The sequence below is a fragment of the Penicillium mononematosum genome, assembly GCF_028829835.1.
Source record: "Penicillium mononematosum strain IBT 11891 chromosome Unknown utg000005l:1.0-9366267.0:1.0-9372171.0, whole genome shotgun sequence".
Lineage (NCBI taxonomy): Eukaryota > Fungi > Ascomycota > Eurotiomycetes > Eurotiales > Aspergillaceae > Penicillium > Penicillium mononematosum.
In genome coordinates this window covers 2,567,361-2,588,853 of record NW_026643275.1, presented here as the reverse complement: position 1 = coordinate 2,588,853, position 21,493 = coordinate 2,567,361, and the positions used below count along the sequence as shown (strand labels likewise).

Here is a 21,493-nt window from a genome sequence, read left to right as displayed (position 1 = left end):
TTCCATTAACTCATACATCCACAGGTGACTGCACCCACTGTCTTGTCTTAGGATCAAGACACTCTTCCTCCGCCTCTTTCCACTCCCTCAAGACCAAATCCGCTCTCTCCTTCGACCTCGACTTAATCCTCGCCGGGAACTCCTCAGGCATACACACAAATCCCTGCGTCAAACGATCGGGATCAGGCAAAATCGGTGTCCCCGCAGCATCAATCTCGGGCGCAATATCAAACGCCCACAGAATGCGCGACATGCCAAGGAACAGACTGCGCTCGGCAACATGCATGCCGGGACATATCCGACGGCCCGCACCGAAGGTGAAAACATCCCGCTTCGCCGGATCCGGGTTCGCCGCTGCCTCCCCGAAGCTCTGGTAGTCATCGTGGTACCGATCGGGATTGAATACTCGCGGGTTGGGATGACGAGCCGGATCCATGTGGATGCCCCACACGTTGTTCATCACCCCAGCCCCCTTGGGTATAAAGTACCCTTTGTACTCGTCGTCTTGTGTGACTGCGTGTGGAACGGCTCCGAGGATGGTCGTCGGCATCCAGCGGACTGTTTCTTTCATGCAGCCCCGTACGTACTGCAGTTCGGACAGGTCGTCCATAACGGGTAGACGATCTGAGCCCACTACCCTTTCGATCTCTTCTTGGGCTTTGCGTTGGATATCGGGGAATAGTAGCATGGCTTGAACGAAGGCGTATAAAGTGCTCGATGTCGTGTCCGAGCCGGCTTCTAGGAGAGTCCCGGAAATATAAGCTGCTTGGTCGTCGCTGAAACCGTCTTCTTTCTGCGCCTTGTACATTCCCGCGCAGAAGCAAGGCTTGATTGTGTTCTGTTCAACCTCTTCTTTTGCTCGCAGCCAATGGCTCAGATACAGCGCTTTCTCCTTTTTGTGGAGGTCTTTTGCTTTCTGCTGTGCTGGGAGAAGAAATTCGGGTAGTTTCCGTAGCCATGGAAAGAAGTCAATGATTGCTGCTGTTCCGGTTTGGTTGAGGTCGGCGAATTCCGAGAAGCCGTTGAATAATTGCATCATTTTCTCGTCTTCGTATGTAGGCGTACGCCATCCGAAGACCATCGTGGTCGTCAGGGCGTTTGAGTAGCGTCGAATGTGCTTCAGGAATCCTTCTGGCTCTGTTAGGAGCTGGTATAGCATTTGACGATTCTCTAGCATTTGGTAGGGCAGATATTTCTTGGATGTCGTAACGTTAAGCAAGCCATGCACCATTTTGCGAAACTAGAATCAAGTTAGCAGAAGTATTGCAATGATTATCACTCTCAAGTCGTGCATACCCCACGCCATGTTGGTCCGTAGCCCTAAGATGGAAGGTCTAGTTAGCTACAAGACACACCCGAAAATCATTTTGCTTGGCTTCACGGCTTACCATCATCAACATTCTGAGATCACCGCTGCACAAGATCTGGCCAATATATAGCTCTGGGCGGTGTGAATATATACCACTTCTTTTATCCAAAAGCTCTTTGACTGCCTCGTCACTGGATAGCACAATCAGACACTTAGTGCCCAGCATCAAACTGTAAATTGGGCCATATTCACGAGCCCATTTTTCGAATTGGAGATGAGCATCTTGGGAGGGCATCTGAAGACTAAAAGTTAGTGCCAAGTCCCTCATTTGGAGGCACTTTATCGCATACTTGATGAATATTCCCCAAAATGGGCCATGTTGGAGGACCAGGGGGATAGTTCTTTGGTCGACGTCCGATCCTGAGGATGCGCGAAAGAAGTACGACAGCAATAGCTGCCCCTAGTACCACGGTAATTGGTAGCATTTTAGATGCTTGAGGATATTTTCACAGCCTAGTAAATCGAAGCTGCACTCCTAAGAAAAAGATTGACATTGCGATCAAAGTATCCATAGAGATATTCCTCCAGATATAAATACTATTGCTTGGATCCCTATTTCATGTTCTAGCATGGCTCAACCCTAGTATATTTGTCGATCTCGGAGCGGAGTGGGTTGTGTGTATACCTGCGGATGCGGAGGTGGGCGTCGGAGTACGTCGGAGTGCATGTGGGGGGGACCGTCATCGAAATGCATTGCCTCGACTCTTTCAATGGTTATAGCGGTCTATCATTGTAGACTAATCTTTTTAAGGAAAACTCCCTCCAAAAGGAGTTGTGCTAATGTTGAAGGTCCAATGCTCTTAGGCAATAGTGAGCCGGCGTGAGTCTTTCTGATCGATGTAAAATGGCATGGCAAAAGTTTTTGTCAGGGCATAGAGATTTATATAGTTTAGAATAGCTTCGTCTTCATCTCCTTTTCCTATCTTAAAGGGCACAATCACACTCTTATAGTCTTTTTTTGGTGTCTTTTTAGTTGTCTTCTTTCCCGTCCTAGTGGTATAGCGGGTTATTGAACCTTATCTAGGTACGTATAACTTCACAGAGAATACTGCGTATATAGGACGCGTCATATACGTAACCGAAGAGAAAAGTCTTCACTAGGCCGCGCCTCATCAGTTATACTTGTGAGCTTGTGGTATACTGCCCAGAGCAAACGAGAGCAAACGACTGCACTCGTTTGCTCTCGTCATTACCACCTCACATAGTCGCAGCATTGAGTATCCTGCTTATCTCAAGGGACGTCTCTACTCCACATTTGACAGCAACATGCCTATACTGACCTCTCCTACCCGTGCTTTTATAGACGAGGGTCTATCAAACGGTGCCCGCCCGTTTGGCCAGAGACTATTCAAAAACAGATGCTTTCGGTGATGCAGTGCTAAAGTCCAATCACACCCATTTAGAATACTGGTATATCTTTGAGATTACCGAATAAGCACATGATAGGGCAAACCAGGAAGAATGTGATCACCTATCGAAAATATGGAACGGTATACGGGAATACAGTCAGTCTGATATTTAGGAGCAATACCAAGTAAGACTTGAAATGTATATCTCGGTCCCATGTCCGATATAGAAGCTGGTTGTGGATCTTCTGCCTAGACTGGATGGGCTAACCAACCTTTAAAGCTCATGGTTATCGCACGCTTACACCCCTTCCTGAGGACAATAAGATCGTGCTCAAAACCACTGATATTTGTTTTATTTGCCATATTCAGAATATACCAGTGGAGGCGCAGTAAAAATCAAAGCCTGCAGTGTGGATTGAGTGAGTGGAGCCAGAAGATAATGCCAAGTACAGGGTGGAGGAATCCTAGAGCACTGAAAATAGCTTTGCAATACAGACATAGATGCATTTTAGCTGCCTAGGGCTGTGAATTCGAAAAATTAACTCAAGCCCGAAATAGTTTCCAAGTGATGTGCACAAGAATAGTCGGTCGTGGTCTTGTTAGTGGTCTTTCTAGATTATCTGGTAATATAGGTATTCCCTGCCACTTCTCATTTTGATGCGTAGCTAGCAGGAAAGGGCCAGAAAGGCTTAATTTGTGAAAGGGAACTTTTCTTTGTATGCCCTTTGACCGTTGATTTATAATCGTATGGGAAGGATTAAGGTAGTTTTTAACTTGGCGATGTGATTTGCTTACGGCTACCCGGTGGATCTCTTGGCGCGTCAACAGCTTGCATCATTGTCGATTTCAATCCTGTTGCCTCCAATGTTCTCAAGCAATTGTACGTTATTTCTGGCTCTGGAATTATGGACTGGGGAATGGCGGTCTGAGAGCTTTGTAGCTGGGCAAAGTCTAAACAGCATATTCACTCCTAGTTAGTATGATTTCTTTAGAGTATGCAGGGTTGAGGTATTAGGGAGATGCAACAGGGAGCAAGCAAAGCTGTGTCTTGTGACTACTTGCTTAATGTGTCCGTAAGGAGGGCACAGGTATAAGGAAATATATGTATATCCACTGTCATCAAGTCGGATAAACAAGGCTTAACTCCGTGCCAAGACCACTCAGCCACGGCTATACGTGATCCAATAAGCGCCAAGAAGTCATCCTCATGGGCCTTGAGGGAAACAAAGGTAAAAGTAAACTTCAGCCCAGGAAATTAGGTCAAAACTCAAATTAACCTCGAAAGCCTCTATATAAACCAACTGACACCCCAAATTTCCCCGGATCAGCGCACTTACCCATTGCAAAGCTGTCCGGGTGAACTTCGAACCCTTCACTTGTTTCACCAGAATGCTCTTTCGCCGTTATTTACCACGTTCTTCGTCCTCCTCTTCAGCTTCCTAGCTATCGGTACGCCGATAGGCGTCCGGTCTCTGCGGAATCCTGGGCCTGACAACACCCTCGAAGCTACGTCTCAGACGATATTACAACCGCAACCATTTCACGATGCGGCATCAGCAAATGCTCTTCACCCGAGAGTAGAACAAAATCGCGACACAATACCCGGGCTCCATGAAACAACAATAGACTGGAGAGAGGATGGGTCTGAATCCCTCAGACTGGAATCAGAACGTGAGGCTGGGTTCCTTCCGGGCTCCTACCATGAAAGGTAAACGCTACATCTTACATCCAGTTGCAATCATCTAGCGACTAACATAACTTGCCAGTGACGACCCATTACCACAGTTTTGGCCTTTATTCAAAATCTGCATCATTTCAGCAATAGCGATTTGTGTTCTCAAGATAGTCCGGGACTTGAGAAGATAGCAATATACGAAAACAAAGCATGACATTCATTCATTTCTTGTAGTGAATCATTTTAATCGTACAGCAGAGCCGGCTTTCATATCTGGAACGTCTGAAAGCCCATAATCAGATCATTAACCTGACGCATACTCGTTTGATCATATCGATTCAGGATCGGGTCCAGCGGGCCCTCGTCAAGCGGCTCCAATTCATTCTCTGTCTTGGACGTGCCAAGTACGGCCAATCGATCTGCCATCAGGTGGGCTAGGAGCCAGTACTCGGGGGCATATCGGCAGAATCCCATTCGTCTCCAGAGTTCCTCGGGTTGGATGTGCGGGTCTTCTATTGTCATGTGTGGCATGATTCCTTGTGGGAATGTCGACGAGAACAAGTGCCAGATATCTCGCCAGTTGCTGAGTGCGTTTTGTATCGGGGCTCGGAGTTGGAAACTGCCCACCGCGCTGCGGAATTGGAAGATTTGTGAATGGATTGCTAATGGTTAGAGTATTAGCAGAGTTGGACCGTGGGAGCCTGGATCGTGACTTACCTGATGTTAATGCGAATAAATTCAGTGGACCTAGGGTAGCGAGAAGGTGGCGGATATTGCCGGATAAGTCGTCTTTACATATCGACTCGAATGACCCCCGGAACGAGATCGTCCAGTAGAGACTTCTTGCAGGCAGGAAGAGTTGGAGTTGGTGGTGGCATTGGTCTGCCGTTGTTGCCTGGAAGCAAGCTTCTGGCGTTGCCATATGCATCCTCATTTCTTTGATGACCATCCGCGGAGGGAGGTTGTTGAAAATGACGAATGCTGAATCTAGTAAAAAGATCCAAGTGAACACACTGTGGTTTAGAGTATCAGTGCCTATTTCTTCAAGCACAACAGTGAGACTCACCGGATGAGTTCCTCTCTAGCTGCATATTCTTTCCATTCGAACTCATGGCGGCCTTGCTCGCTGTAATTCAAATGTCTCGCAGCCGTGATACCAATATCACGAGCGGTCTTTTATGATTAATACACTAATGAGGTACAGACTGGAAGATACACTTACAGATACCAAAGTAGCGAAACGATAACGTCGAATGCGGCTCTTGCTCGCATCCGTGCCCTCCCAATTCTGATAGAGGCAGACTATGTAGGCAGCCTGTACAGCCTGAATTTTGCGTCTTTGGATGGCCATGTCTCCAGAATATTGGTAGGTCAAATCACTGTTGAAATCGTCGTCAATGAAAACCATTTCTTCTACACAGTTGAACCAGGTGCGTGCATCTTCATTGTCAGGCATATCAGGTGATACGCAGGCACCTTCCAATGATTAGCATTTACAACCCCCATAATAGGAGACAGACTCACCAATTAGAGCCATTGCAGCTAGGACTGTTGGCTTCGCTGCCAGCATGTCGAAGGTAGGTCGGTGCACAAAGTTCACATTAGGATGCCATATTGCCCAGTAGAATCCTAGAAATCGTCTTATGTTCGAAGGGGAAAAGAATTGCAGACACGCATCCCTGAGTGCTGATGACCAGTCCAAGGTGACAGAACTGTTGCGCGGTTTGATCGTGACCACTTCTTCGATCAAGAGAAGGATCTCGTGCGTCTTCAAGGAAAGTGGATCATTGAACCAATCCAGTGATAAGTCGCTAGTTGAACTTGTATCACTATTATTTTCCAGTACCAGAGATGGAACATCCATGCTCAAGGCCGGCATTGACATTATTCTCTGCTGTAGCTGTGACAGGATTTGCTGGTCCAAGCTGGCAGCAACTTGTTCTCTTTGCTCTTGAGTGCCACAATCAAAGCTCGACACTAGACCTGTGTTGCTAGTAAATTTGTCGAGAAAGTGCAGCGATTTCCCGCGGTTGTCACTAGAAACTGGTTCAAAAGTTGCCGGGCTCTCGGGAGCCAAAGCCGAAATATTAGGCCAAATTGGACTTGCACATTGCATAGAAGCCGGATCAAGGAAGGTATCGATCGGACTTGTGCCAAAGTTTTGCAAGTCCTCCAGAGTGAAGCCCCACGGCATCATTGTATTAGACGCCGAGGGCGGTGGCGGTGGGTCCGTAAATTGAGCATTCATATCTTGGTCTTTCGAGATATCCTTGGCGGAGCTATGCTGGCTTGGCCGTGGTGAAGGCCATGTATCTGTGGCATACCAACAGTGGGCACCTTTTTTGGCGCAGCTGTGACATGGTTGATGCGAGCTACATGCCTTCTTCTGACGGACGCAACGATCGCAAGCCCGTCTTCGAGTACTTGCTCTGGATGCGCCACCATCACAGGTTCGTAGATGTCGTTTGAGAACATCGGCACGTTGGAAAGCCCCGTCACATGAGTGACATTGGTATGGCCGTTGTGATGTATGGGAGCTGATATGGCGAAACAGGTGTTCGCGTCGCTTATATCGCTTGGGGCATAATGAGCACTCGTATTTAGAGGATTCTGATGTCTCGGGGCTTCCTGTCAAAGAATGTTTCGACATTTTTCGACAGAGATTTATTTTGGACGAAGTCCGGGGAGTGTCAATGTCCGGGGAAGTATTCGCGGGGAGAGCGGTGGGGCGACAAACGTTAGAGTTCTAGCGCGGATGCGTTGATCGGTAATTGGGTGTCGGTCTACCTAGGTTGGATTCTTCAATTTCTTTCGCATATGCCGACCACCTGGTGGTAGATTGCCTCGTGCCATGTTAGACATGATGCATCCCATGAGTTCTTCCTGAAACCATCTAAATAGGGGGTTGTAAAAAGAGGGTATAATTGATCCAGTACCTCCCAAGGTTATATATAGTTGCAAACATTTATGACTACGCAGGTATCCGAGTCACTTACTGCGGTTGCTACTTCCTATTGTTTAAATTTTCTAGTCCTTCTATATTTAGCCGAAAGACTCTCCTATTAGACTTGATAGTACTTAGTTGAAGGAAATGTGGCGTCGGGATCGTGCAGTGCAAACATATAAGCTTGGCAGCAAAACCAATATTTGGTCGACGTCATCAATGAACTGGATCTACACTACTCCGTACTCCGTAGGTAAAACATTGTTATTTTATTTGATTATTGAAGATGGCCGATACTCTCATCTCGTGGCCCTCATCGGAAGATGATCGACGAATAATACTTCATCACCCCCTGCATCGAAACCCGCATATTGCAGGCTCGACTGAGGATAGTGATGATCACGGAGTATCTTCTCCTTGCTATATACCGAGGACTGCCAATATGAAACCCTTCTCTATGAACTTCAATAATCCGTAGCTTCTATGGCCTTTATCCTAGCATATTTCTCATTCAATTCCTTCAAGCAAAAAGCATATACTGCCAGCTATATTTACTCTCACCCTGACGCAGCGCAATGATCCTTCCATATCCCCTGGCGTCAATATAGCCAGGAACAAGCAAAAAGTAAACATGGAAGAAAGCTACCAAATGCACAACGTTGCATCCAAACCCCCGCAAATCCGAAGACCACGTTACCTAAAACCGCCCCAAGCGCAGTCTTTAGATGTATATTCCAAATACCGTTCCTGCGGGAGCACAGGGCAACCACATGATCGTCACGGGTCGGCCCTCAGACTTAAAACGCTCGGTCATGGGAATATCCCAACCTGGCAGTGGACTCTGTAGATACCTACGGAGTAGATAGTACGGAGTAAACAAGGTTCAAATCCCGTGAGTACGTGCATAGGTTGTGTCACCCCTGAAACCTTGTGTCATATGCTTCTGCAGGAACAAAGCATCTTGTGCTCAAACGTTAAACCATTGCAATGTTGGAATTAAGTATCTTCCCATACGTGCGAATGCTTTGCCATTTATGCGAATATAATTAACAATAAACCTCTGGCTGTGTTCCAAGACACCAGGTAATTATAATTGCGGTGGCTAGAACTCCATAGGCGCGTGGAGCTCGCCGATCATTGCTGAGATAATGTATGTTGAGATGATCGGCGAATGGGACCTGACGCAAGTGATCGGGATTTGATGTGGCGGTGTCCTCGATCCTGGACATCCTACGGAGTACCTGTGTATTGATCCTGTTCCTTTCTCCCGGGATCGCAGGGGTCACGGGTGCTACCGTGGGATTGGGATAAAGCCATGAGGCTACCCATGGTTCTAGAAAAAGCAAACATCATAGTCATGATGTCATTGATTCTGATATGCCTTGCTTCCAAGGCATGTGGCTTTTTCCCCTGCACATGTGGGCAAGGGACATGGGCAAATGGGCAACCTTGGATGGGACACTGGGCCCCGATTACCTGGTAATTGCCTGATGGTGGAGAATGGGTGCGGACTTGCAAAAACGTGCGTTATCAACAAAACAACACTAGCCGATATTATTTAGAATTGTTTGAAGTACTCCGTACAACTTAGGGATTTTCTCAAAGGGAGTAAGAAGTGGATATTCTTGGTAAAAGATGGACTGTCGTTGGTCCTTTGTTTGATATCTGTAGGCAAACCTGCCTTTATATACATTGAGACGAAATATATGCTGCCAAATAAAGTAACAAGAATAGAAAACATGTAGCCCCCAATTTATGCTTGCCAATATGTGCTGAAAAACTCCTCGCTGTAATGTCGCTTGCCCAAAAGTCCAGAGGGAAAAAAAAGATACGCTTGTAAGACTGAGAATCGAGATCAAACAAAAGAAAAAAAGATGCGAAGTCGAGCCTGCTAGGGCCTTGGTGCTGAAGGTCGAGAAAGAATAACCTCATATAAGAGGACAATAAGATGTTGAGAAGTGAACCGCTGGTCGCTTGTATGTTCAAGTAAATCACGAAGGAGAAGGAGGATGAAAGAGAGAGACGCAGTTCATGCAGTTCGTGCAGTTGCCCGAGATCCTCGACGATATCTTAAGTCGTCTCGGCTGAGGAGTCGGCGTAGTCTAGAAACAAATCGACATGGTCGACCATCTAGGGCAATGTTAGAACTAAAGCGAACGGATAAGAAAGAATGATTAAACTTACCATTGATGCGACGCATAGACGAGGAATCATCAATAGGCTGTGTCGTATAGGCCGCAGCCCAATATCCCGTGTCGCGGTAACCGGTGAAGGTGCAGTTGCTGGGATTGTACTGTGGCTGCAAGGCCGCGACATGCGGGTACAGTGTTGCTAATGGTGAGAGAAGCTCATCTGGCGGGGGCGGTGACCGTCTGCTGTCGATGCTTCCTCGAGACTAGAAAAAGACAAGTTAGATTGGCTGGCAAAAAGTAAAGCATGGATGTTACTCACGTAGAGTTCATAGTTGGTTTTGTAACTCATGGTGGGTGGTGGGTGTTGAGATGTTGCGGTGTTGAAGTGTTGTAATGGTGTTCTTGTTCGCATAAAGTTTGAAATGCAGGATGACGATTAGATCGAGAACTTGAAAGTAGTCAAATCTGCTGAGCTTGTTGAGATGCAGGTCTGACCAGAAGTGAATCGGTCTGCATTTAAATGAAGACTTGGAAGGCTTCAGCCGCAGTAATTTGGAAGCGGGGGAGATTAGACGTCAAGCAGATCTGCATCTAGTAGCCTAGTTCGATTTTTTTTTTTCATAGATTGGATTTGTTCCACCCAGGAAATCGGGTGTTCAGGCACTCGATGAACGTAAATAGATCGTCGTCATTGGATGAGATGGGGATGTCCGAGCGTCAGGGCCGATCTGTCGGAGTCCCCGATATGGGAAAGTCTGTCGATACGAGGATGCAGGTTGAAGTTGGATCATCCCTGCAGATACCACGAACCATGTCATCTCGTTCTACTTTCCACCCCTTGCATGTTTTCTTTTTCCTTCTATCCACGTTTTTGTTTTATTCTTATTTTTGCTTGGAAGAACATGTGGTACAGGGGGGAAGGAACAGAACTACTCGCAGATCCCGAAATGTGATATGAGATTCCACCGAACAGATCCGGGATCCTTTGTCTTCGCGCCAAGAATTACCACGATGTTTAATTATTTTGGGGGAGAAGTGGGCCTTGAAGTGTCATCCATGTCGCACAGGTCACGACAAGAGACTGCCCCTAAGCGAGTGTATTAAAAGAGTAAACACTAAACACTAAAATGCATGGAAAAGATTGAGATTACTGATCTTCCACTAGTCATAGGGCTTCCAAATCATTTCAGGGTGATCTAGGGCAAGAGATAGTGCGAGAGACTAGCCACAAATGTATTGAACTATTGATAGACTACACCGTAAGAGACTAGATCGACCATTGGGACTGCCTGATAGAGACTAGTGGACAATTCCATTGTCGGGTCAGGACACAGCCACACACCCCTTGCTATTTGAGGAAAAGTGCACAAGCCACATTTCGGTCTCACCGTGGCTAATTGTGGCTCACTGTGTGGCTCGAACCGTGGCTCAGTGGAGTGAACCGTGGCTCAGGGTGGCTAGTGAGTGGCTAGTGACAATATCTGTGGCTCAAGCTCGATTTTCTTCGATAGCTTCCCATATGCACCCCACCCTGATTTCACCTCCGGAACCCGAACTAGTCCGCCCTTGATCTTCACAACTTATCGATTTTTGGAACCCTTGATGGCTCGGTCTTCCCCGTCCGCGCTTGGTCGCGGAGCTATAAGGCATTGGCCTCCCCCAGAATCACAGACTATTCCAACTCAAGTCTAAACCCACCCCCAGTTTGAGATCTTCTTCCTTTACACACATACCTATCAACAACACATGTCGACTGTCGAACATGTCACTGAGCATGCAGGGTTCTGGAAGAGAGTGCTGGGAAAACTCCCAGCGAATGGATATGCGCGATCCTTATTCTCGCGAACAACCCGCTCAAAGTGAGTTTGTTTCTTCCCTCCCCTCCCCCTCCCCCGGTCCTATCTATCGCACTTGCGCAATGACCCCATATTCTGAGACCGTTTGCCCTTTTTTCCAGGATCCATCGAACGAGACGCTGAAAGCATCTTCGATAGGCGCGATCGCTCAAATGCAGAGGGAATGACCAACCCAGAAGCCCAATCGGTGATGAACGACGCCGAGTTTGGTCGCGTGGACCCCACAGGCTGGTTCCCACACTATAAGAATTGTCTTCAACACTTTGTCGACTATAGCCAGCACACTCCCCAAGTGCAGTCCATTGCCGCGTTCATCAATATTCGACTACCCTGCCAGCGACCTTCTGAGTCTAGCGCTCCAGTACCTGGATCCACATCGTCGTCATTTGTTTCGCTGCGGCCGTATATTAGGCGGTTGATTGTCACAGCGCAAGACTCACCGACTGTTATGCAAGGCTTCTTCGGGGGTGACTGGGAGGCTGGCGTGGGTTGTATCTACAAACAAGAACGGGTGAACTATCTGTTTACCGCCAAGAGCAGCGGGTGGGCATCTACCAAGGCTGCCTACGATATTTCTCCAGATGAAGAGACTCCCTTTTTGAGGCCTCTACGTGACCCCTCGGAGGATGAGATTCGAGTGGCCGAGGCGCGGTGGAGTGAATGGCTGGCAATGGAGGATTGGATGGTCGGAGCACGCAGTCCCTGGTAGGATGCTGTGATGATGAGGCACGAATTTTCTTTTTTCTTTTTGTTTATTTTCTTATGTTTCTCGTTCCCCTCAAAAAATTAGCTAGTGCTTGTGATGGGACCCATATCACACCTGGGCAGTGGAGTATAATGACAAAGGCGGTCTTCTTTTTCATCTGTGCCATACAGAGTACATAGGAACTATTTTCCCCAGTCGCAATGCAAGATCATCATAGGCACGTCAAAAAATAAACTTCAAGAGAAATTTGATTCTTTTAGCACCTTTTAGCACCTTTTCAGTGGGGATGTCCATGCAGGGTTGACAGTCCGGACGAATCAATAGTGTCGCACCGCCACAGGCACAGACGTGACAAATACTTAATTTACCTAGATAGAGATTCGATATTAATAATCGTATTCGTACTCCGACGGAGTCCTGAGGTCTGTGATTTCTGAATCAAATATTCTGTCATATAACACTTACGGAGTACTCCGTAGGCACAACTTAGCCGTGTTGAACGGAGTAGCCCTGGAGGGATCCACAAGTCTCTTACTCACCCGTCACGTCAACCTGTCACTTTGTCAAATTGAAGATCAATAGTCTCTGCAAGTTTGCGATTTGCGATCCCCCTGATCAACACGGAAATCCACACCCCTGAATCCAGGTACTCGGGAACTTGGCACATCCATCGGAAATGGCCATATGCATCTACGAGCACGATGCAGCAACGATAATACCGGCACTCATCTCTGAACTGCCGTATTCCACGACTGTTCTGCGCCGAATTCAACACGGGATCGCTTATCCGTATGAGACCGCTCACATACTAGCGACCTTCCCGCCCGGCTCAACCCCTGAGCCTGGACAGCCGTGGCTGGCTGCGCGGGTGGATCTCTTTGGCGGCCGCACAACACAGATGCTCATCTACTCCAGCCTCGAAGCGGAGCACACGTCAATTCCGATCGTCACTGTCAGCGATACCAAGACCACTGCACCGGAGATATTAAATGTGGACTCAACACGATCCAATAATATCAGAAACAATACCAATGATAATAAGGATGACAACCCTGTCAACATCAGCAAGCCCATTGTTTCCACCTTTTCCGCCAGCCCATCCGTCTTAGCCCTGGCCCGCTCGCAGTTATTGGCCTTGCTGTCATATGTCAAGATCAATCTACTACCACCCTACCTGTCATACTTGGCGAAGACAGCGCAAGCCACATCCGCAGAAGCTGAAAATACTTCCGTGTCGATGTCCTCGGGGACCACAAACAACACCAACCCCAATAATACTAGTAGTGTTCCCCTAATCCCCGAGCCGGATCCACAGGCCTTCCTCATCGGCAGCCTTCATACAGGTCTATTCTCGCTCCTGCAGCGATCTGGCTCTTACACTCAATCTGACCCAATACCCAATATCCGGGTCCATCGCTTCGACGATCCCCCTTATTACAAGTATTTCTTTCGGAGATCTGACTTCAGCCCCGACGAAGAGTCTGGAAGATCTGCAGATCTGCCGTTCGCCGATCTCTCTCTCCCAGCCGGATATAGGTTCCATGACCGAGAGGGGAGGGAGGGTGTTCTGAGTAAGCATCTGGATCTTGTGCAGAGTCGGACACATATCCCCAGGCCAAGGGCGAAGCTATCTACAATGCCCGGTGTGGCAGTTTATTCTGATTCTGGGTCCAGCGATGCTGACGAAATGCCTATTGCTTGGGGATTCTTGGGTATGGATGGAGCGCTGGCGACGTTGCATGTTGAGCCGGAGCATCGTGGTCGTGGGCTTGCAGTTCCATTGTCTAAGGCTATTATGCGTCGTGGCATGTCGGTAGATGGTGTTTTTGGGGCTGGAAGTGTCAACTCTGAGGATAGTCAGACTCGAGAGCGTGTTGGGACTTGGGCGCATGCTGAGGTGGCTGGGTATAATAATGCTAGTCGGAGGGTCATGGAAAAGATTGGGGGTCAGCTTTTGACAACTGTTACCTGGACTGTCATTGAGCTGCTTGATTAGAGGTTCCCTTCCCGAAGTCTTCCTGGTTTCGTCTGTGATATATATATCGAAGGATATATGATGGGAAATGGGCTTACGTGACTATCCTTAAGTATCTTTACGGTTGTTGCTGAGATATCCGATGCATTTCACAGTAGGTGACAATGAGTATGATGACGTTTCAATTCTCTGAAATCTGTCTATATATAGATTGACTCTAATATTTTGTAGAGTCCATGCGGGTTTGAAAGCCCTAAGCGAATATCCTGACGATGGACATGGAATAACCGGACTCATTGAAAGCCATATACGGCCGTGATGATATTTTCTTCAAAGTCAGTCGACGGTCGTGAGCTCAAGTTCCCTTTAGAGAATCTCCGAATAGATGCTTTACCAATGCAGCGTATTCATCTGATATTTGCACCGTGAACAAAGAACAAAACACGAATGCAATATCCGAGAGAGTGTAAATATATATATATATATATACATATATACATACAGCATACTGTTCAGGATTCATGGGACAAAAACATTTATTTTTTATTTTGGTTGAATGTCATAAGAAATTGGCCCCGGGAGTGGGAAATGTCAAAAAGTTGACTCATAGTATGTCCCCAGATATTCCCCAATTGAGTTTAGCGTATAATTGTCATTCCACGAGCAGGGGGAACTTCACTTCCAACTTCTCTGTTTTCTTTCATTTCCAAGCCATAGACCAATTTACCTTTCAAAATGAGTAATCCTAAAGGCGTCGCTGAGAACATGCTCTGGGGAGGCCGCTTCACCCGTGAGTACCACAACCCCTCCATCCCACCAAAAGAACCCATTGACTCATGCGAAAAATAGAGGGCCTTGACCCCCTCATGGTGCAGTACAACATGTCGCTCCCCTACGACCGTGTATTCTGGAAGCAGGATATTGCCGGCTCAATTGCCTTCGCCCGCGCCAACACCAAGTCCGGTATCCTCACACCGCAAGAGTTCGCCGAGATCGAGCGTGGTTTCAAGCAGATCGCCCAGGAATGGCAAACAAACACTTTCGTGGCCAAGGAGAACGACGAGGACATCCACACCGCGAACGAGCGCCGTCTAGGCGAGATCATCGGCAAGGAAATCGGCGGCAAGCTGCACACCGGTCGCTCGCGTAACGAGCAGATCGCCACGGATATGCGCCTGTGGCTCCGCGATGAGCTCCGTTTGATCGAGAGCCACCTCTCCGATCTGATTAAGGTCTCCATTGCCCGCGCCGAGAACGATATCGCCTATCTCATGCCCGGCTACACCCACTTGCAGAAGGCCCAGCCCGTCCGCTGGTCACACTGGATCCTGTCGCATGCCACTGCCTTCGCTAGCGAGCTGGAGCGTCTGCGTGAGGTTATCCGTCGCGTCAACAAGAGCCCCCCTCGGCACCGGTGCCCTTGCCGGTAACTGCTTTAACATTGATCGTGAGGCTATGGCCAAGGAGCTTGGCTTCGATGGCTTGCTGTACAACTCCATGAACGCTGTCGCGGACCGCGATTTCGCTATGGAGACCATGCAGTGGGGCAGCTCGTTCATGCTCAAGATCTCCCGCTGGGCCGAGGATCTGATCATCTACAGCAGTCTGGAGTTCGGCTTTGTCCGTCTGTCAGATGCCTACTCGACTGGATCATCGCTCATGCCCCAGAAGAAGAACGCAGGTAAATTTGTATCCCGTTTGTGTAATATGAAGCAGCATACTAATACGAGTTCCACAATTTAGACAGCCTGGAGCTGCTCCGTGGCAAGGCTGGCCGTGCCTTCGGTCAGATGGCCGGCCTGATGTGCACAATCAAGGGCCTGCCCACTACCTACAACAAGGACCTGCAGGAGAGTGTTGAGCCCATGCTCGACCACGTCAAGACTGTCAGCGACAGTATCCAGATTGCAACCGGTGTGCTCTCTACTCTCACCGTCATCCCCGAGAAGATGATCGCCGCCCTGGCCCCCGAGATGCTGGCTACCGAAATTGCCGACTACCTTGTCCGCAAGGGCGTTCCTTTCCGTGAGGGACACCACATCTCCGGCCGTGTCGTTGCTCTGGCCGAGAACACCAACGTCCCCATGGACACGCTCTCTCTGAAGCAGCTCCAGGAAGTCGACGCCCGCTTCGACGCTGATGTCCAGGCTTGCCTTGATTACGAGCGTGCTGTCGAGCTGAAGGATGCCATTGGCGGTACTAGCAAGCGCGCAGTCCTCGAGCAGACTGCCGTGCTGAAGAATTTACTGTAAAATCTTTTGGATACGATATATGACAGAAAACAAATTTTAGGCTTTCGGTTAGACAAAAATGAATATATGAATTGACTTGTTTAGGTATCTTCCAAGAAAAGAAGTGTCAAATTATGTGTTGCTAATAAAGGGGGGCATATCATACAACATACCTATCGGACCGACGTTCAAATCTCATCGGACCCCAGCCCTAACATTGATAGCAATGGCCCAGCATTACCTCCAGAAATCAAAATTAAAAGCAAAAGCAAAACCAATTGTTCAAACCCCTCCTCTCGGGCTCATACCCATCCTCCCAGACGGAGACTTAATGTCATGCCCAGGAACGACCTCTTCCGCCTCATAAGCAGGCGGAACATCGACATCACCCTCCGCAGCCGCAATCTCATCTTCCAAACTGCGCTGCGCAGGTCTAGGCCTCGACCTGGACACACTATCCTCACGCACCCGGGGGTTGGAAGTATGACCACTTGCAATTCCAAGCCCGTTCCTTAAGCCCCGATCCTCCAGCCTCCCGCCATACTGCATAAAACTCATAACATGATCTGTCTCACCACGCTTAGTCGTCCTACCCCTTTCCCCCTCGGCTAGGGACTCTCCAATCGCCATGCCATTAGAATATCGATCCAGATTCGCACCTAGGACAACTCCGTCGGCAGTGACGACCCGTCCACCATGGTTTCTCCCCGGACTACCGCCGTTGCTATTGCTGTGGCTGTGGCCGCTGCTGTTGTTTCCTCTTGCCGGGCTTGCACGCGAACTAGGTATAGATGCCAAGGAAGGCGATTCCCAAGCCCAGGGACCAGTCCTTGACCTGATGTGATTCTGCTGTCGCTGGCGTTGCTCTATGGGTACGTTGATCAGCTCGCTTTGGGAGTGGGAGGCTAGTTCGGCGCGCAGGCGATGGAAGCCTGTGTCTGGTAGCTCTGGGGTAAATCCTTGGCGGGGAGGAACTGAAGCGAAGAGTTCGTTTGACTGCGGTTGGGCTGGCAGGACTGGGAGTGTTTTGTGGGGAGAGTGTGAGATAAGGCTTGTTGCCGATGATCCCAATGCTAGGTCTGGGGTGAGGATTATGTTTCCCCGTGTGGTATCCGTGGTGAACGGGGAGCCAGCGCTCGATGAGTCTATTGCCAATGCGATGTCTGGTATCAGTAAAATGTTATGTTGCCTCGGTGGCCAGTTAGGTATGGGGCATGTGTCTGCTCACTATTTGCTTCGCTGTCTGATGGCGATAGAGGCCCCTTCATTTCGGATGCAGTTGCTCGATCTTTCCGCGTAAATCCGTGTTTGTACCATGAGGCAGGAGTTGGCCCCTTCTCTCGTTTTCCATATTTTCTCTTGCGGCGACAGCAAAAGAAGAGCAGGATGGCACATATGACCAAGACTGCAACACCTCCAACAACGCCGCCGATGATTGCACCCTTGTTTGAGGATGCAGCACTTGGCATGTTGGATGGGGTGCTGGACGGAGATGTGCTAGCGGCCAGAACCGAGGACAACGCAGTAACACCCGTAGGTTCTGTAGTTGTGGATACGTCAGAACTTGTAGAAACTTGTGAAATCATGAGTGCCACTGGGGATGTGAGTAGCTCCGAAACTGGGGGTGTCTCTGAGGCTGTGGGTGTATCCGAACCTGCTAATGTTGTTGAAGTAATGGAGGCTGTCGAAGACGCATCCGGTGACAAGGTAGTTGACTCCGATAAAGTGGACATAGATGAAGCGGTGGTGGTCCTCGGCGTCACGCTTGGCAACAAACGAATGACCCCAGCCGTAGTCAACGAGAGTGTGTCATCGCCATCGTCCGGACAAATCCCCGTCGTACAAGGATCACTTGAGCAGCACCCACGAAAGTTGCCTGCCGTGCAGACATACCATTGATTGGTTCCAGTGCAAGTATTAAGCTCTCGAGGGACAAGAGACCCGAAGGACCCGAGAGACCCCATTTCGGACACCTCAAAAATCAAGTCTCAACGAATCCGGAGACAACTCGATCAAATCCCAATATACAGCAGTTATGCTGGATAACACACGCTTGAACGACTAGAAGCGAGAGATGTCGTCCTTTCAACGACTGACGACCTGCCAGCAGGAATGACAACAGAAGTCGAATGGGCCATGCCTGACAGATATTCTTGCAAGATGCGTTCATTAACCTTCGAATGGAAATCCCTGAAAGAAACTAAGAAGGGGTTCCTTTGTTGCTGCTGCGGGGGTGGCAATGACATGCCAATTATAGATCCTGGTGTTTCTGTCACCAACAGGCTTCACCTGCGCAGGGTTAGTTTCTTTTAGCTCGTGTGAGTAGACTCGGCTCTATTACAAGACATAGTTGGTTTGTATGGACGACCCAGTGATAAATGATCGCAGAATCTGACCAGTTAGCAACAAATAAGTCGTAACTCAAGGCTCGAAATGAGACTCGAAGAGGTTAGTGGTTGGTTTCTTTGTTGACAGGCCAGGGGGTCAAACCCCGGGGAATCCAAGGTTTTGACCAAATCAGACAAAGAAAGGAATTTTCGATATGGGACAAGAAGAAAAACCAAAAACTACAATATAAGGACTTATCATGGGGCACAAAAAAACATTAAGAAGTAAGAAATCCAATGATATGAGACAAACTGAGAAAAGCACTCAGCACACCAACTCTTCGCCTGTTAAGATAAAGGAAAAAAATATGGCTATACAGGATGTAAGTAACACAGTCAACAAAAAAAAAGGTCTTTTTCATAGATGGTTCCCCTTGAAACCGGGCCTTGTGACGCCACAAACCCTAGTTCCACCTCAAAACCACGAGGCTGGGAGAGGGCGTCCATAGGGTCCATCTGAAACAACTCCGTGGTATCCTCCGTATTCTCTGCGGGTCGATTCCAAAATAGCGAGCTTAGTAGGTACGCTTGAAAGGAGGGACGGGCTTGCACTCCTCAGCATCCAATGTGTTAGCCTCAACGGCACGGTAGCCCAGCTTGACCTCGCCGTGGGGCTTCTTCTGCCAGGAAAGAGTGTGCTTCATCCACTTCTCGTCGTCACGGTCGGGGTAGTCCTCGCGGGCGTGGGCACCACGAGACTCCTTACGAGCGGCAGCGGAAGCAGCGGTTTGGGTACTGTGAAATGTATGTTAGCAAGTAATCTTAAGTCAGTTTACTCGGGGTTACTTACGCGCAAGTCAGCAGGTTGCGGAGCTCAAGGGTCTCCACCAAGTCGGAGTTCCAGATCATGCTGCGGTCCTTGGTGCCGACCTGGGAGTACAGCTGATCAACCTTGTTGACCTTCTCGACACCCTCGTCCAAGCTCTCCTGGGTACGGAAGACGCTGACATCGGTCTGCATAGTCCTCTGCATAGCGTTGCGGATTTCGAAAGTCGACTTAGGGCCATCGGCGGTACGAGCGAAGTCGAGGTCCTTGATGGACTGAGCACCAGCATCGGAAGAAAGCTCCTTGTGGGGCTTGCCAGGGGTGGCAATGTCACGGACACGGTGAGACACAGCACGGCCGAAGACAATCAAATCAAGCAGGGAGTTGGCACCCAGGCGGTTAGCACCGTGGACAGACACACATGCGGCCTCACCGCAGGCGTACAGACCGGGAACAACCTTCTCCTGGCCGTTCTCATCCACATCCAGAACCTCACCAGTGTACTTGGTGGGGATACCACCCATGTTGTAGTGGACGGTGGGCAGGACAGGGATGGGCTGCTTGGTGACATCAACACCGGAGAAAATCGAGGCAGTCTCGGAGATACCGGGCAGACGCTCGTGCAGGAGCTCAGCGGGCAAGTGGCTAAGCTGGAGGTAGATGTGATCCTTCTCAGGACCAACACCACGGCCCTCACGGATCTCCAGAGTCATGGAGCGGGAAACAACGTCACGCGAGGCAAGATCCTTGGCGGTAGGAGCGTAACGCTCCATGAAACGCTCACCCTCGGAGTTAAGCAGGTAACCACCCTCACCACGAGAGCCCTCGGTAATCAGGCAGCCGGCACCGTAGATACCAGTAGGGTGGAACTGGACGAATTCAAGATCCTGGTTAGGGAGACCAGCACGAGCAACCATAGCCATACCGTCACCAGTGCAAGTGTGGGCGGAGGTACAGGAGAAGTAGGCACGTCCGTAACCACCAGTGGCAAGAACAGTGTGGTGGGCCTTGAAGCGGTGCAGAGTACCATCCTCCTGGTTGTAGGCAATGACACCACGGCACTCACCACCCTCCATCAGCAGGTCGAGGGCGAAGTATTCGATGAAGTAGTTGGTGTTGTGGCGGAGTGACTGTCCGTAGAGAGTGTGCAGAAGAGCGTGACCAGTACGGTCGGCGGCGGCGGCGCAGCGGTAAGCCTGACCACCCTTGCCGTAATCCTTGGACTGACCACCGAAAGCACGCTGGTAAATACGTCCATCCTCGGTACGCGAGAAGGGGCAACCGTAACCCTCAAGCTCGCGAACACTGGCCGGAGCCTCGCGGGTCATGTAGTGAATGGCATCTTGGTCACCAAGCCAATCAGAACCCTTCACGGTATCGTACATGTGCCATCTCCAGTCATCCTCGTGCATGCTAAAATTCAGTTAGACTCGATTCGCTAACTTTCAGTGCTGGTGGAAACCTACTTTCCAAGGGCAGCGTTGATACCACCCTGGGCAGCGACAGTGTGACTTCTTGTGGGGAACAGCTTGGAAACACAAGCAGTCTTGAATCCAGCCTCGGCCAGACCGAAAGCAGCGCGCAGACCGGCACCACCGGCACCGACAACGAGGGCATCGTACTCGTGATCCTGCGCAAGTTAGACACAATTAACCTCCTGTCCATCCGGAGAGTGGTATTGTCTTACAATGATAGGGTACTTGTCGGTCAGGTAGCCATTGGACTCCTTAGCGCGCAAAGGCTGGTTGGACCATATCCGGGCTGGCGCAGTAGTGGTTAGTGGTGCGTTCGTGGGTTGGGAATTCGAGTAGTCCAATGCGTACCTGCAGGCCTTGAAGAAGAGAAAAGACGTCTCTGGTCCCGCAAAACACGGGAAACCTAGAGAAATGGGCGAGTGAGTATGTCACGGGCGTTGCGAATGGGCCGAAAATCGTTGCATGGTTGCTCACCTTGGATGCAGGAGCTAGGCTCCGCAGGCTCATGGAGCTCATGATGGCGGATCAAAAGAGAATTGAGTTTCCCTAATGAACCAAAATAATCACAGAACACCGAGGGTCGGTGACGGGCTTAGCAAAGAGGGGAGATTGTGGAATAGCGAACTCC

The 21,493-nt window shown here is 49.3% G+C and overlaps 10 protein-coding genes across 10 annotated transcripts; 5 read left to right on the top strand and 5 right to left on the bottom strand.

Annotated features, from left to right (window-relative positions):
• Positions 1–10: 10 nt before the first annotated feature.
• N7519_009053 (cytochrome P450) lies at positions 11–1,794 on the bottom strand (the record flags this gene model as incomplete). Its single annotated transcript, XM_057295826.1, has 4 exons — positions 11–1,240; positions 1,297–1,320; positions 1,389–1,604; positions 1,660–1,794. The coding sequence occupies 4 exons, from the start codon at positions 1,792–1,794 to the stop codon at positions 11–13; spliced, it is 1,605 nt and encodes a 534-aa protein (XP_057143708.1).
• Positions 1,795–4,660: 2,866 nt separating this feature from the next.
• On the bottom strand, positions 4,661–6,868 carry N7519_009052 (putative C2H2 transcription factor; the record flags this gene model as incomplete). The annotated part of the gene is made up of 6 exons (XM_057295825.1): positions 4,661–5,055; positions 5,111–5,406; positions 5,460–5,566; positions 5,616–5,869; positions 5,918–6,744; positions 6,789–6,868. 6 exons carry the CDS (start codon positions 6,866–6,868, stop codon positions 4,661–4,663), a joined length of 1,959 nt encoding a protein of 652 aa, XP_057143707.1.
• Positions 6,869–9,407: 2,539 nt separating this feature from the next.
• On the bottom strand, positions 9,408–9,818 carry N7519_009051 (uncharacterized protein; the record flags this gene model as incomplete). The annotated part of the gene is made up of 3 exons (XM_057295824.1): positions 9,408–9,439; positions 9,522–9,732; positions 9,789–9,818. The coding sequence occupies 3 exons, from the start codon at positions 9,816–9,818 to the stop codon at positions 9,408–9,410; spliced, it is 273 nt and encodes a 90-aa protein (XP_057143706.1).
• Positions 9,819–11,215: 1,397 nt separating this feature from the next.
• N7519_009050 (uncharacterized protein) lies at positions 11,216–12,034 on the top strand (the record flags this gene model as incomplete). The annotated part of the gene is made up of 2 exons (XM_057295823.1): positions 11,216–11,328; positions 11,464–12,034. The coding sequence occupies 2 exons, from the start codon at positions 11,216–11,218 to the stop codon at positions 12,032–12,034; spliced, it is 684 nt and encodes a 227-aa protein (XP_057143705.1).
• A 673-nt stretch (positions 12,035–12,707) lies between these two features.
• On the top strand, positions 12,708–14,027 carry N7519_009049 (Acyl-CoA N-acyltransferase; the record flags this gene model as incomplete). The annotated part of the gene is made up of 1 exon (XM_057295822.1): positions 12,708–14,027. One exon carries the CDS (start codon positions 12,708–12,710, stop codon positions 14,025–14,027), a length of 1,320 nt encoding a protein of 439 aa, XP_057143704.1.
• A 714-nt stretch (positions 14,028–14,741) lies between these two features.
• Positions 14,742–15,436, top strand: N7519_009048 (uncharacterized protein; the record flags this gene model as incomplete). The annotated part of the gene is made up of 2 exons (XM_057295821.1): positions 14,742–14,796; positions 14,856–15,436. The coding sequence occupies 2 exons, from the start codon at positions 14,742–14,744 to the stop codon at positions 15,434–15,436; spliced, it is 636 nt and encodes a 211-aa protein (XP_057143703.1).
• A 25-nt stretch (positions 15,437–15,461) lies between these two features.
• N7519_009047 (argininosuccinate lyase ARG4) lies at positions 15,462–16,258 on the top strand (the record flags this gene model as incomplete). Its single annotated transcript, XM_057295820.1, has 2 exons — positions 15,462–15,687; positions 15,750–16,258. The coding sequence occupies 2 exons, from the start codon at positions 15,462–15,464 to the stop codon at positions 16,256–16,258; spliced, it is 735 nt and encodes a 244-aa protein (XP_057143702.1).
• A 261-nt stretch (positions 16,259–16,519) lies between these two features.
• Positions 16,520–17,706, bottom strand: N7519_009046 (uncharacterized protein; the record flags this gene model as incomplete). The annotated part of the gene is made up of 2 exons (XM_057295819.1): positions 16,520–17,400; positions 17,466–17,706. 2 exons carry the CDS (start codon positions 17,704–17,706, stop codon positions 16,520–16,522), a joined length of 1,122 nt encoding a protein of 373 aa, XP_057143701.1.
• Positions 17,707–17,821: 115 nt separating this feature from the next.
• Positions 17,822–18,136, top strand: N7519_009045 (uncharacterized protein; the record flags this gene model as incomplete). The annotated part of the gene is made up of 1 exon (XM_057295818.1): positions 17,822–18,136. One exon carries the CDS (start codon positions 17,822–17,824, stop codon positions 18,134–18,136), a length of 315 nt encoding a protein of 104 aa, XP_057143700.1.
• Positions 18,137–19,139: 1,003 nt separating this feature from the next.
• N7519_009044 (uncharacterized protein) lies at positions 19,140–21,381 on the bottom strand (the record flags this gene model as incomplete). Its single annotated transcript, XM_057295817.1, has 6 exons — positions 19,140–19,359; positions 19,415–20,803; positions 20,857–21,020; positions 21,078–21,151; positions 21,214–21,268; positions 21,340–21,381. The coding sequence occupies 6 exons, from the start codon at positions 21,379–21,381 to the stop codon at positions 19,140–19,142; spliced, it is 1,944 nt and encodes a 647-aa protein (XP_057143699.1).
• Positions 21,382–21,493: the final 112 nt, after the last annotated feature.